The sequence below is a fragment of the Melospiza melodia genome, chromosome 24, assembly GCF_035770615.1.
Source record: "Melospiza melodia melodia isolate bMelMel2 chromosome 24, bMelMel2.pri, whole genome shotgun sequence".
Taxonomy (NCBI): domain Eukaryota; kingdom Metazoa; phylum Chordata; class Aves; order Passeriformes; family Passerellidae; genus Melospiza; species Melospiza melodia.
This window is the reverse complement of record NC_086217.1, coordinates 1,695,050-1,708,589: the sequence shown is the minus strand read 5'-3', so window position 1 is coordinate 1,708,589 and position 13,540 is coordinate 1,695,050. Positions and strand designations below refer to the sequence as shown.

Here is a 13,540-nt window from a genome sequence, read left to right as displayed (position 1 = left end):
TCCCTGTCCCGCTGGTCCCATCCCTGTCCCTCTGGTCCCTCCCGCTGGTCCCGTTTCTGTCCCGCTGGTCCCATCCCTGTCCCGCTGGTCCCGTTTCTGTCCCGCTGGTCCCATCCCTGTCCCGCTGGTCCCGTCCCTGTCCCGCTGGTCCCGTCCCTGTTCCGCTGGTCCCGTTCCTGTCCCGCTGGTCCCATCCCTGTCCCGCTGGTCCCGTTTCTGTCCCTCTGGTCCCGTTCCTGTCCCGCTGGTCCCGTTTCTGTCCCGCTGGTCCCGTCCCTGTTCCGCTGGTCCCGTCCCTGTTCCGCTGGTCCCGTCCCTGTCCCGCTGGTCCCGTTTCTGTCCCGCTGGTCCCATCCCTGTCCCGCTGGTCCCATCCCTGTCCCGCTGGTCCCGTTCCTGTCCCGCTGGTCCCTCCCGCACCGCCCGCTGCCTGCGCCGCCCGCCCAGCCCCGATTTACGAGCAGCGTGTGAAGGACAGACACTGGGCCGCTGGGCTGAACAATGCGGGAATATTAGCCGATTTACAAAAACAAACAAACCAAACCCTGCCGGGAGCCCGTTTCATTTATCTTCCTTTGTCCCGTTTTGCTTCAGCGTGAAAGTCGCCCTTTCAAGCGCAGCGGTTGCGTTCCAGCCCCGGCGGGCAGCTGATCCAAGGCGCTGCACCGCGAGCTTCCCAAAGGCTCTTTGCACACTTCAATTCATCCCTGAATATTCAGCCGCCCCTCCAACCCTCCAACCCTGCCGGGATTTTCTGCCCGAAAGCCGAGGGTGCAGAGCCCGGGCCGGGGATGGCGGGGCACGGAGCCTTTGTGTGCAAACACAAGCTGCTGTTTGTATGTGCCGTGCCTCTGTCAGAGCCCGACCGTGGCCACCGGGCTGCTCTCAATATCCGCCCGGCCACCGCCGCTGACGGAGGGACGCTCCCCTCCCTCCCCCCGTCCCTGCCCGGCCGCTTTGAAGAGAAGGGATTTAATTTCACGAGGCTCTCGGTAATCACGTTCCCATCTCCAACATTAACCAGAACTGACTCCCTCTCGCACAGGGGGGAGGATAAGCCCGTGAACAGCCACGGCTCGGGACGGGCCGCGCTGATGGAGGAAGGCAGAACGCGGGGCTGATTCTGTGCTGCTTGTCAGATGGGACGGGAAACAACAGGCAGCGCCGGGAGGGAGCGGCTTTACCCACCCCGAGGACGCTTTTCGGGGCTCTCGTGCACCACAAACCCAGATTTTCACACCCAGACGTTTTCCTCCTGTCCGTGGCCTTTCCCGTCCTTTACCTTCCCTCTCCCCGCTCCATTTCCAGTGTCCTGGTGCCTCTGCCGCACTCCCGGGCTCGCTTCTGCTGGAACTGCTCCTTCTGCTCGGCCGTCGCTCCCTGCTGGGGCAGCCAGCGGGCAGGAGGAGCAGGGCCAGCCCTCCGGGGAAGGTTTTCGTGAAGAGGAGGCTGCGGACAGGGGGATTTAGGTCTCACCTGCCTGCACTGCCCCTCCCTCCCTCTGCTCCCCTCCCTGCACGCAGGGCTCAGCTCTCCCCAGAGCATCTCCTGACCAGGCAGGAATTACGCTCTAGACCCTGAAGGAGGTCTAGAAGTCCTTTTGGGCTGTGAGAGCAAAGCCAGAGCTGGGACAGTCCCCCGTGAGTGTTAAACTCCGTTTTCCTATCAGACGTGCTGTCCGTTCTCTCCTCACCCACTGCGCTCTGGCTGCCTGAGCCTGCACCCTAAATCCCCGCAGAGCTGCCATTAAGGGGCGTTAATTGTTCCCGTAGGATAATTAATGGTAATTCCAATGAAGATGGCTGCCTCGGTCAAAGCTAAGCACGGATCGCAGTGGCCCACCCCGCGCAGCCTGGCAGGGATCGGGGTGATGGATGGCCCCCAAATACCGCAGGGAGAGTGACGTGGACACCTCATCCATCTTTCCGTGCCGGGCCCGAGCTCGGAGCGCAGCGGCTGCGAGGATGGGCTGGGCTCGGGGGGAGCAGCTGGGCTGGGAGCGCACGGACCCCGCACGGACCCGCACAGACCCCGCACGGACTCCCACGGACCCGCACAGACCAACACGGACCCCACAGGGACCCCACAGGGACCCCGCACGGACCCGCACAGACCCGCACGGACCCGCACGGACCCCACGGACCCCACGGACCCCACGGACCCGCACGGACCCCACGGACCCCACGGACCCCACGGACCCGCACGGACGTGGCAGCGAGCCCGGAGCGGGGCCGGCAGAGCCAGCAGCGTTCCCGCCGTGCTCCGCCTCCAGTTCCCACCTGGGACACGGGGAGGACCCTCCCTTCCCTTCCCCCCTTCCCCCGTGCCAGGACAGCCTGGCAGCGCCGGCCCCTCGCCATGAGGCGCCATCAACAAATGCGGGCCTATTTCTCGCTGGCTCAGAGAGTTTCCCACCCCAACACGTCCGAAAGGACAAATGTGCTGTGAAACAGTCCCACAGAGCCGGGCTGCCCCCAGCCTGTGTCATGCACCGCCTGCTCCTGCCCCTCATGGCATTTTTGCCCTTTCCCAGGGGGAATTCGGGGTACTGGGTCTAGGTCTGGCTCTCCATCCTCTCCCCAAACGGGAGATGCAGCAGCTTTGATCCTCAAGCAGAGGCTCCCAAGGCTGCTCCCCCCTGCCTGAGCTGGAATTTCCCCTCACCTGCCCACACAATCCTTTTTGCTGGTTATTTTTGGCAGAAGAGGCCAAGGGCTGCTGGGCTCATCCCTTAGCAGCCCCCCCGTCCCCAGGGGAGCAGGGCTCGGCCTGGGGGCTGGGATTGCCAGTGCAGCCCCCCCAGAGTCCTGTCTCAGCCTGAGGGGACCCTCCTCCACCAGCAACCACAGCCTGGGTGACAACAGGCTTGGACAAAGCCAGAGGCCCCTTCCAGCCCTTCTGTGGAACACTTCAGAAAACCCCGGTACTTCCAGGACAGAGTGAAATCAAGGTTTGCTCCTTCCCTGCTCTCCAGCCCTGTGTCCAGGTGAGGGATGCAGACACGATTTGCAGCCCTCCCGTCACTCACGAGACGCTTTGAAAGGAAAATTTCTGCCCAGGAAGGTTTCCTCCGCAGTCTCAGGGCTGTGTGTGGGACATGAACTCAGGCTCTTTCCTTGCCTGTTCCTTCCTCTGCCCTCTGCCATCCCAGCGGTGCAGGAGGTGCCCGTTGTGGGCAGCAGTTCCGTGCCCGTTGTGGGCAGCAGTTCCGTGCCCGTTGTGGGCAGCAGCTCTGTGCCCGTTGTGGGCAGCAGTTCCGTGGCCTTTGTTGGCAGCAGCTCCGTGCCCGTTGTGGGCAGCAGCTCTGTGCCAGTTGTGGGCAGCAGCTCTGTGCCCGTTGTGGGCAGCAGCTCTGTGCCAGTTGTGGGCAGCAATTCTGTGCATGCTGTGGGCAGCAGCTCCGTGCCCGTTGTGGGCAGCAGCTCTGTGCCCGTTGTGGGCAGCAGCTCTGTGCTCGTTGTGGGCAGCAGCTCTGTGCCAGTTGTGGGCAGCAGCTCTGTGCCAGTTGTGGGCAGCAGCTCTGTGCCAGTTGTGGGCAGCAGCTCTGTGCCAGTTGTGGGCAGCAGCTCCGTGCCCGTTGTGGGCAGCAGCTCCGTGCCCGTTGTGGGCAGCAGTTCCGTGCCCTTTGTGGGCAGCAGCTCCGTGCCCAGTTTGTGCTGTCAGTGCCCCCTGTGCCAGCTGAGCCCCAGAACAAAACAATCTCTGTGCCCACATCCCTCCATCACTTTTCAAACTTCAGTCTGCACTGAAACCAGCGGTGCCCACAACACTCCCATAAACCCATCTCCCAGCAGAGCTGTGTCTCCTCCATTCCCGTGCTCTCCCGGCTCAGAATGTTTATTTGGTACCTCCCAAAAGAGTACAGGATTTTCCCGTCCCCACCATCGATTCCCTGGTTTCTGCTGAGCCCAAATCAAACTCTCACCCTGTGGGGTTGAGCCCCTCCGTGCCCCCGGTCCCTCTGCTGCTGCCTGCGGCGGATCGGGAGCGCAGTCCCCGTTCCGTTCCCTCCCAGAGCTCCGCGCTGCCCTGGCTGAGAGCAGGAAAAGCCTCCCCGTCTCCTTATCAGTCCCCAGGGCATCCTAATCCCCTCATAAACGCAATCCATTACACTGATATCTGTTTAAAATCCCGCCTGTCGCTCCAGCCAGCCCCGTCCCGGCTCTCCGAGCGCTTTGGAGCGCGGTCAGCGGGGGTGAGTCTGCGCGGGCAGAGCCGGGACTGCCCCGGCTGTGGCTCCGGCCTGTCCCTGTCCCTGTCCCTGTCCGTGTTCCTCTCTGTGTCCGTGTTTCTGTCCCTGTCCCCGTTCCTGTGCCCTCCCTGTCCCATCCCTGTCCCCGTCCCCTGCCGTGCCCGTGTCCGTGTCCCCTGTCCTGTCCCTGTCCCCGATCCCTGCTCAGACATGGCACCTGTCCCCGTCTCCCCGTCCCGCCGGGCAGCAGAGCCAGCCCGAACCGTGCCACCCAAGCCGTGCCAGCCCGAGCCGAGCCAGCCCGAACCGTGCCCGCTCTGTGCCAGCCCGAACCGTGCCCGCTCTGTGCCAGCCCGAGCCGTGCCCGCTCCGTGCCAGCCTGAGCAGTGCCCGCTCCGTGCCAGCCCGAGCCGTGCCCGAACCGTGCCAGCCTGAGCCGTGCCCGCTCCGTGCCAGCCCGAGCAATGCCCGCTCCGTGCCAGCCCGAGCCGTGCCCGAACCGTGCCAGCCTGAGCCGTGCCCGCTCCGTGCCAGCCCGAGCAATGCCCGCTCCGTGCCAGCCCGAGCCGTGCCCGAACCGTGCCAGCCCGAGCAGTGCCCGCTCCGTGCCAGCCCGAGCAATGCCCGCTCCGTGCCAGCCCGAGCCGTGCCCGCTCCGTGCAGAGCAGCGGGGATCTGGCAGGGACGCTGGGCACGGGAGCTCGGCCCATGCCAAGCAAACGCTCCCTGCTGCTCGCAGCGGCAGAGGCCAAGCGGCAGCCGCGGCTCCCGAGGCGCCCTGGGCACGGAGCAGATGTGGCCGTGCCGCCGCCCAGCCCCGGCCCTGAGCCCTCTGCACCGGCTGATCCTGCAGCGAATCCTCTCCCTGCTCTCCTCCAAAACGGGGGGATCTGCTCGGTGCCACCACGAACGTGCTGCAGATAAAGCATCCTGTGACTCCCCTGTGCTGGGGGTGCAGCCCTGCCTGGCCCCTGTGCCACAGCTCTCCGGGAAAAGGAGGATGTTGGATTAGATGGGTTCTGGGGCTGTTCTGGGGTTTTTTTGCTGTTTGACAGCAACAAGCGGCCCAATGCCCCACAGCCCCTGCGATGCCAGGCAGGCACCCAGGCTGCTCCAGCCATCCTCACCCACGATCTCCTCTGCCCTGGATGAAACCGATGGGGAAAAACTCAACACAGAGCCCTGAAATCCTCCAGGAATTCCTGAATAAAACTCTGCTTGCACAGCCCTACCACAGAAGGGTCACGAACAGGATGGGAGCTGTGAAGGCGCTTGGGGTGGGTAATCAATCAGCGTAGAGAAATGGAATCACCTAAATTTAATAAGAGACACCAGGAACTCCCTGGAATGAAATCCTGCAGTCCCATAAAAAGCACAAGAGACTCCAAAACCACTGCCAAAAAGCTGGGTGTCACAAAAGGGAGGCGGGAGAGACCAAGGGCCAAAAAGGCATCACCCCTCCGTGGCCACCATAACCCATCTCTCATCCCTGAGCGTGAAGGGGAGATAAATTAAGAATATAGAGACAAATTCGTGTTCCCACCTGCTCCCAGACAGAAATCCCAGAATCCTGGGAGTGCTTTTACAGGCAGGGGGGATTCCAGAGCCCTCGGGTGCTTTTTGCTCCATCCCCGGAGAGCAGCACGTCCCCCCGGGCAGGCACAGGGGGTTTGCGAGGCGAGGACAGCGGAGGCTGAATAAGGATGACAAGATTTGGCCCAGAAAGAGGAGGGCAGAGATTAGCGGTGGACAAGCTCAAGGGAAGGCAACTGTCCAACCCAGAGTGCCAAGCCTGGTTTTGTTTTAGCCTTAACTGCGCTTTTTTGTTTGTTTGTTTGTTGGTGTAAAAACCTTTCTGTTGGAAATCAGTTTAACTTTAAGCTTCCTGAGAATAAAAGCCTGTGAGAAAGCTCTGCCCATGCGAGGCTCCCTTGGGAGGCTACAATGGGAGCCTCAGCAGCTCCTGGGCCCGAATTTCTATGGCTACAGCACCCATCTGCTCAGCAACACAGCCAGCCCTGCTCTGCGCTTCCCCATGCAGCACAGTCCTGGGAGCTGCACCACGAGGGGCTGGAAAGGGCCTGGGGCTCCTTGATGGAGTGCAGCCCCCACAGGGTCTGCTCCAGCTGCAGTTTCCTGAGTAAAAGGGTGCTGCAGTAATGCTTCGTGTCCTCCTGAACCCAGACCCAAAGGGTTTTACAGAGCCTCCCTTTGCTCCCTCGACGTGGGGAAATTGAGGCCCAAGGCAAACCTGACATCAGACATGATGGGCATTGCTGTTATCATCAACAGGTATCGGGCAGCATCAGCACGGAGCAACTCCAAAATGCACCTGAGAACCAGCTGAGAACCCTGGCTTGACCCAGCCACAGGCAGAGCAGAGTTTGCTGCCAGATCCAGGCACCAGAATCTGCCTCGGGTGGACAAAGGAGGTTACACTGTGGGGGAACCTCTGGGGGACCCTGGGGACCCTGCAGGAGCAGCCTGGGGTCTTGCCCAGAGCCTCTCTGCCCAGGCTGGGAGTGTGGCTGTCTCCAAGCACGTAGGGATGGATGTTTGCAACCTTCCCCATCCCTCTGGAGCAGCTGTGGCATGAGCAGGGTGGGCATGGGGACACCCGGACTCCTTTTCTCCTCACAGAAGGATTGCAAAGCCACTTTGTTCCTCTGCCTGACTCCCATCCCCACCAGGGAACTGAGGGATCAGTGGATGTGCCCCTGTGTCACCAGGTCCCTGCCAGCCCCACCCACACTCCCCTTCCCAGTGCTGCAGCCAGTCTCTGTCCGTCTGTCCGTCTGTCCCTCTGTGCCCCTCAGGATAAACCATTGGCAAAGCCCTGAACCACCGGGGAGAGGAGCAGGCAGAAAGGACATCTCCCACCAGCCCAGCCCTTCCTGGCTGGATGTGAGCCCTTCCTGGCCACTGGGAGCCCCTGGGAGCCCCTGGTGGCCCAGGTCTGGCCCTGGCTCCCTGCTCTGCCCACTCGGGGATGCCTGGAGCCCGCAGACAGGCACTGGCTCACAAGTGATTCCTGCAGGGACAGAGACAAAGCCACCACCAGCTTGACTCCTTCTTCCACCTGGAGGCCAAGGAGAATGGGAAGGAATCCTCTCATGAGGCTCCCCAGTACCCCACTGTGCCAGCCTGGGGAAAATGGTCACAGACAGGGTAGGAACCGACAGAGCTTTGGAGGTGGAGGCGATTAACTCACGGTAAAGGAAAGGGATAATCTGAATTTAAAAAGGGACACCAGGAACTCCCTGCATGAAACCCCTCCCGTCCCTCTGAGGGAGCAGGGCTGTGTGGGAGGATCTGATTTCCTGGCTGTGGTGAGGGTGGAGGGGCCCGTTTGCTGTTTCAGCAAGCACTGCCCTGCACATGCCTCCCCGGAGCAGCACGGAGCTGCCGAGGGCCCAGGTTTGGCCGAAGGAAGTTTCGCACTGGGAGCGTTTGGTGGGCGCTCCCGTCAGAGCTCCTGGTCAGCTCCTTGTCGGAGGTGAAGGTTCCTTTCCGCTGAACAAGAACTCGCTGGGAAATCGCTGTGACACGGGACACATCCCAGCCTGGGAACCCTCGGGCAGCGCGGCAGAGCCTGCCCAGCGCCAGGCTGCGGCGCTGCCCGTGCCAAATCCCCTAGCAGGGAGCACAATGCGTTTCCTTTCTCCCCCTGCGCTCGCTCCCGGCTTTGTTAAACGCTCCCGAGGGCCAAAGCCGAGCGGGGCCCGGCACCTGCGGCCAGAATGACGCCAGGAACACCTGCAGGCGCCGGGAGCGTCCCTGGCTCCGGGGGAAGCGGCGCTGGGGCTGCAGAGCCTGCCCTGGAACGGAGTCTGCAGCTCCCCAAGCGCCTGTCAGCCGCATGCAGCCCGGGCTGGGCCAGCAGGGCCTCGTCCAGGCAGGGGCAAAGGTGCAAAGCAAAGGGAGGGTGCTGGTCCCGCTCGTTCCCAGCACTCTGACCCGCACCGGGGTTCTGGAGGAATTGTGCACGTTGTGTTCTAGTGGTGTTTATTTCTGGAATGGGGCGCGTTGTATTTTAGTGATGTTAAATCTGATCAAAGACCCTGCCTGAGTCTTCCTGCGTCCACACGAGCTCACCAGCAGCTGAGCTCTGACAGCGTTTCACTTCAGACCTTTCCCAGCTGCAATTCCTCTCCTGGGGAAGCTGGAAGCTGCACCAGGACGGGCTGGGCTGGAGAAGGGGGCTTGGGCTGGACCAGCGCTGAGCAAAGAGGCGGCCCAGCGGCGCTGGGGAGAGGCAGGATGGAGAACAGACCTCCGAGCTCTTCTCCAAGCCGAGCCCTCCCTGGAGCCCTCGCAGGCGCCCGGCCAGAGCCGGACTGCAAGGCCAAGCTCTACGTGGAGCAGTAACTTGCCAGGTAAAGCTGATGGGAACCTGAGGCTGCGGAAGCTCTGCAGGAGCAGATCCCTGGAGAACATCCCCTTGGGACAATTCTTGTCCTCTCCACGTGCAGTGCTGGGGTCTCGCAAGGAGCTCTAAGGAAAAAATCGATCTGGCTGGCAAAAAGTGTTCCCATGGGAAATTTTGACTTTCTGTCAGAAACTCCAGAGCATTTCTTTCTCAGCCCCAAATAAGAATGAATAGGAACAAAGATTCCGTTTTGGCAGGGGGAACCGGCTTACTAAAGAAAACTCCCAAATTTTTAAGCAAAGTGGACACATTCTATCATTTTTCTCTTTGGACTAAAAGAAAAAGAAAACTCCCAACGATTTTCCAGAAAGGAAAAAAGCAAATTCAGTAAAAAAAAAAAAAAAACAAAACAAAACAAAACAAAAAACGCAACCCGTTCTCCCAGCGCTCCTCGATGCAAACTCAGCTGATTTGGCTGATGCCCCTCTCGCTCTGGTGCCCGGAGCAGCCTGGAAGGAGCCTCAGCGAGCGGCTCCGGCTGCAGCTCCCGCTCGTCCCCGGCCCTGCCCCGCAGGCGGCTCCTGACCCGGGCCCTGACTTTCTCTCGGGATTTGGGACAGAAACCAGAGTGGGCCGACGGTCATGAGCGAGTGGGTGGGAGTTGAATGGGGTTATTGTGATCTTTATCTGGGGGGATTATTCCAGGCCGTGTGGGCTTGGCAGGGCAGCGCGGGGTTTTGGCCGTGCCTCGTTTTACGGACTGATAGGTGCGGCCCCAGGGAAGGAGCGGCGGGACTGGGCTGCGGAAAATTGTTTTACGGTAGCTTCGTCCTTGCAAAACATTCACTTCCCAGCAAAGCCGACGGAAAAGGAAAAAACAGAGCGATTTTCGTTTGCAGAAGTCTGACGCGGCCAGGAGCGCACATGGTCTGAAATGCAAAGCCTGGCATAAAAGCGACACATTTTACTGGAAACTGGGAACTCGCTTCCCTTTTATTGGAAATACATTGGAAGGGAGAAGGATGGTAGGAGCGCGGCGCCAGCACAATTACTGAACAGAAGCGTTTTCAGGAGAGTTTGGGAATCCTGCAGAGGAGACCGGGGGTCCGATAGCACCTCGAGACCGCACTGAAATGTTCGGCATCGCTGATAGCGGTGACTCTGCGGGGAGGGAGCGGGGCTGAGGCTGGGAGAGCCGGACCCCTCCTGCCCCCGGCCTCGCTGCTGGGCAGGACACGGCGCTGGGATGGGAGCGAGACGCGGAGCTCTGACCCCGAGCGCTGCCGGGCAGCGGGACGGCGGAAAAGCGAACCCGGAGCTGACCTCGGCAGCCTCGGGCATCGGGACGCGGCATCTCCCGGCCGCTTCCCCCGTCCCGAGGGGATCCGAGCATCGCCCCGAGGCTGCCGGGACCCCGGAGCCGCCACCGCGTGTGCCCGGTGCCTCCGGGCCCCTCTCCCTGCCAAATAACCCGGCTTGGCCGTCCCTTGCTGCTGAAGACGCCGGGGAAGAAATTGCGCTCTCTGTAAGGCATACATCTGATTGTGATTTGGGGAAAAAAAATAAAAAATGAAAAGAAGGGAAAGAAAACAAAATAATAAGAAAAAAAAATAAAAAAGAAAAAAAGGCGGCCAACCCCGGCCGCTCGGCGAGGGATTTTTCCTATATTCGAAGCTGCAAATATTTTGGAAGCCGGGGCCGTGTTTTCCGTGTAAACAAGGCGGCGGCGGCGGCGGGGCCGGGGCTGCGCTCCGCGGGGCCGGGGAGTCCCGGTGCGGGCAGCGGAGCCCAGTCCGGCCGTCCCAACCCGGGGCCGGGTCCCCACGGGCACACGGCTGAGCACCGGCCCCGAAACCGCGAGGAGAGGAGCGGCAGAGCGCCGGGATCCCGCCGGGAAGCGGCGGCGGAAGATCGGAGGGAACGTTCGGCGGGATGTGCGGGACTCACGGGGGAGAGCTGCCCAAGCCCTTAACCCTTGTGCGCCTCGGCAGAGGAGAAGGACACTCCGTTCCGCCCGGGACAGCCAGCACGGCGCGCGTTTCTCGTTCCAGATGGAACGAACCGGCTGCTGCCCGCTTCTCATTTGGCCCTGGGGCTCCTTCAAGTCCCCGCCGCGGCCTCCCGAGGATGCCGGGACCGGAGCTGCGGGCTTTGCCCGGCTTCCCTGCCCTGCTCCCGGCCGCCTTCGCTCTCCGGAAGGGGCCAGCGCCCGTCCCGGTGCCGGTGCCGGTCCCGCCCGGGCGCGGAGCCTCTCGGGCTTGGGGCGGCTCCGAGCCCTGTCCCGGGGAGGAGAGCGGGGCTGCTGCGAGCCCCGGGATCCCCGGACCGGAGCCGAGCCGTGCTCTGCGGGCCCCCCGGCCGGGACCTGTGCGGGACGGGAGCCCCTGCCCGGCCAGCCAGAGCCCCTTCCCGCTCCTGCGGACACGAACGGCGTTTGCCCGGAATCCTGAACGCTCCTCATCCCCTCTCCTGAGCTCCTTGCTTTTTCCTGCCTCGCGTTTCCGAGCTTCCCCTTGCTCTGCTCATCGGAGTCCCCCGCTAACCCCGTCCTGCGCTGCCTCCGGTGTCCCCGTCCCACGGCCCCGCGGCTCTCGGTATCCCCTGCCCCAAATTGCTGTGCCCTGCCCGGTGGTCCCAGGCTCCCCGTGCCCGCCATTTCGCACCTGGAGGTCCCTCGCTGTTGTCACCAGCGGGCTCCCGAGTACCTCAGTGTCCCCTGCCTTGAGCTGCCGGGCGCCTCAGTGCCCCATCCCCTGCGCTCCCGAATGCCTTCACATCCCCGCTCCGCGCTCCGAGGTCCCTCGGTGTCTCGTCCTCACCCCTACGCCCTCCGGTACCTCAGCGTCCTCCTCCTTTCCGTTCTCAGCGTCCCCGCTTGTCCCCGCGCTGCTCGGCGCGTCCCTGGATGTCCCCGTGCCTTTCTCTGCCGTCCCTGGCGGCTCCTTCGCTCTGCCCTCCCTCCGCCTCCCCTCCGGGGACCTCCGCGCCCCGGCCCCGTCCTCCTCCCGCCGTGTCCGCGCCCGCGGCCGGGACTCACCCACGCACTCGTTGGCCTCCCGGGCCGTCGCTCGCTGCCAGGGCCGGTCGTAGTGGAAGGGCTTGCAGCGGTCGCACTCGGGGCCGGCCGTGTTGTGCTTGCAGTCGCACACCAAGCTGTCGTCGCGGTCCCGGACGCAGCGCGACGCGTGCCCGTTGCACTTGCAGCGCCCGCCGACCTGCAGGTCGGACACGGCGTAGAAGTAGGAGTCGCGGGCCAGCTCGGAGTCGTCCTCGCTCTCGTCGCCGAAGGTGTGCAGGCGGCTGAAGGTCACCCTGATGTCGGTGGCCGTCACCCAGTCCTGCAGCACGGGCGAGTTGTCGAAGTCGTGGGCGGTGGGGCGGCCGTCCAGGGTGCTGAAGGCGATGAGGCCGCCGGAGAGGGGCCGCACGTCGGTGTGCGAGTCGGTGCACACCGCCTCCTGCTCGTTCTGCTTCGTGATGGCGGCGCGGCTCGGCTTGTTGTACATCTTGCGGCACTGCGTGGAGTAGAACTGGAAAGGCACCCAGGTCTTGCCGTAGTCCATGGACTTGTGGATGGCCATGGACTCGGGGCGCGGCGAGCAGAACTGCAGGCTGACGTAGGTCACCTCGAATTTCTTGCCGAGGGACAGGGTGAGGGTGACGTTGTGGGGATACTGGACGTAGCTGTCGGACTGCCAGCAGGTCAGGTTGTGCGGGTTGTTGAGGTCGGTGAGGAAGGAGGGCGGGTGGGCGCGCTTGGGGTCGGAGGCGTTGCAGAGGTGGCAGGTGCGGACCTGCTCCTCGCCCTTCTCCGTCACCACGCAGTACCGCGACGGCGGCTTCCCGCAGGTGCTGGACACCTTCACCTCCTTGCCGAAGGCCGAGTTGACGAAGTCGGGGATGCAGCGGCGGGGCAGCCCGTGCTCGTCGTAGCAGGGGTCGGGCTGGGCGCTCTGCACGGCGAACACGCTCACGCCGTGGTAGCCGCCGCGCAGGGGCTGCGCCAGCCACGCCGCCGCCAGCAACAGGGCCAGCGGCGCCTCCGCTCCCCTCCGCGGCATCCTGCGCGACCTCCGCGCGGCGCGGGCACGGCGGGGCCGGGGGACACGGGGCGAGCCGGGAGCCGCCGCCTGACCGCGCCGCTCCGCGGGGCACCTCGGCCGGGGACGCGGTGCGGCGGCTCAGGGAGCCCGGAGCATCGCCCGCCCCGCGGCCAGCCCCGCGGAGAAAGGGGAGACCGCGACGGCGGCGGCACCACAAAAGTGGGGCTGGCGGCGGGGCTGGGTCCCGCCTGCCTCCCGCCCCGGCCCTCGCACGGAGAATGACTGGCGCTCCCAGCCCCCGCCGCGTTTGAGGTCATGCTAAAGGAGTGACATCGCGCTCAAGGAACAGAACAACGACATCCACTGGCGGCTCAGCCAGAGACGCGCACAGGCCTCGGGGAGGGCGGGGGGGATGGGAGTGGGACGGAGCCCGCCTCGACACCGCGGCGATGGGCGCGGGGCTCCCGAGCCGCCCCGAGGAGCCGGGCGAGGGTCCCGGCGCTGCCCCCGCCCCGCTGTGCCCCCGACGGGGCTGGGGGAGCCGGGGCCGCCCGCGCCCCGCAGCTGGGGATGCTCCGGGGGCGTGGAGCGGGAAGGGGGGAAGCGGCCCGGAGGAGCCCCACGCCCACCTGTGGGGACGCCGGGGGGATCGGGACGGGGACGTGTCCCACCCGGTCCCTGCTGGCCTCCCCTGCCCACCGGGCCAGACGGGGACTGGCCCCTGAGCCGGATCCGAAGGGAACCGGCCCGAGTGGGCTCCCGCAGCCCTGGAACGGGAAAGCCGGTGCCGGGGAAGTTTAACGGGAGGAAGCAGAGCGCGGGAACTGCTGGGCCTGGCGACCCCCGGCAGGTGTTTTAGGAGGTTGGTCTCGGGGAAGAGGAGCAGTCTCTCTGTCACAGCCCCGGGACAGACCGGGCAAGAGGGGCTGCGCGGCG

General features: G+C 64.0%; 1 protein-coding gene across 1 annotated transcript in view; it reads right to left on the bottom strand.

Moving 5' to 3' along the window:
• NTN1 (netrin 1) overlaps positions 1-12,622 on the bottom strand; it is an 81,855-nt gene extending 69,233 nt beyond the window's left edge. The window contains exon 1 of the mRNA XM_063175545.1: positions 11,599-12,622. Coding sequence (XP_063031615.1) covers positions 11,599-12,622 — 1,024 coding nt within the window. The remainder of the gene's footprint in view (positions 1-11,598) is intronic.
• Between the last annotated feature and the right edge of the window lie 918 nt (positions 12,623-13,540).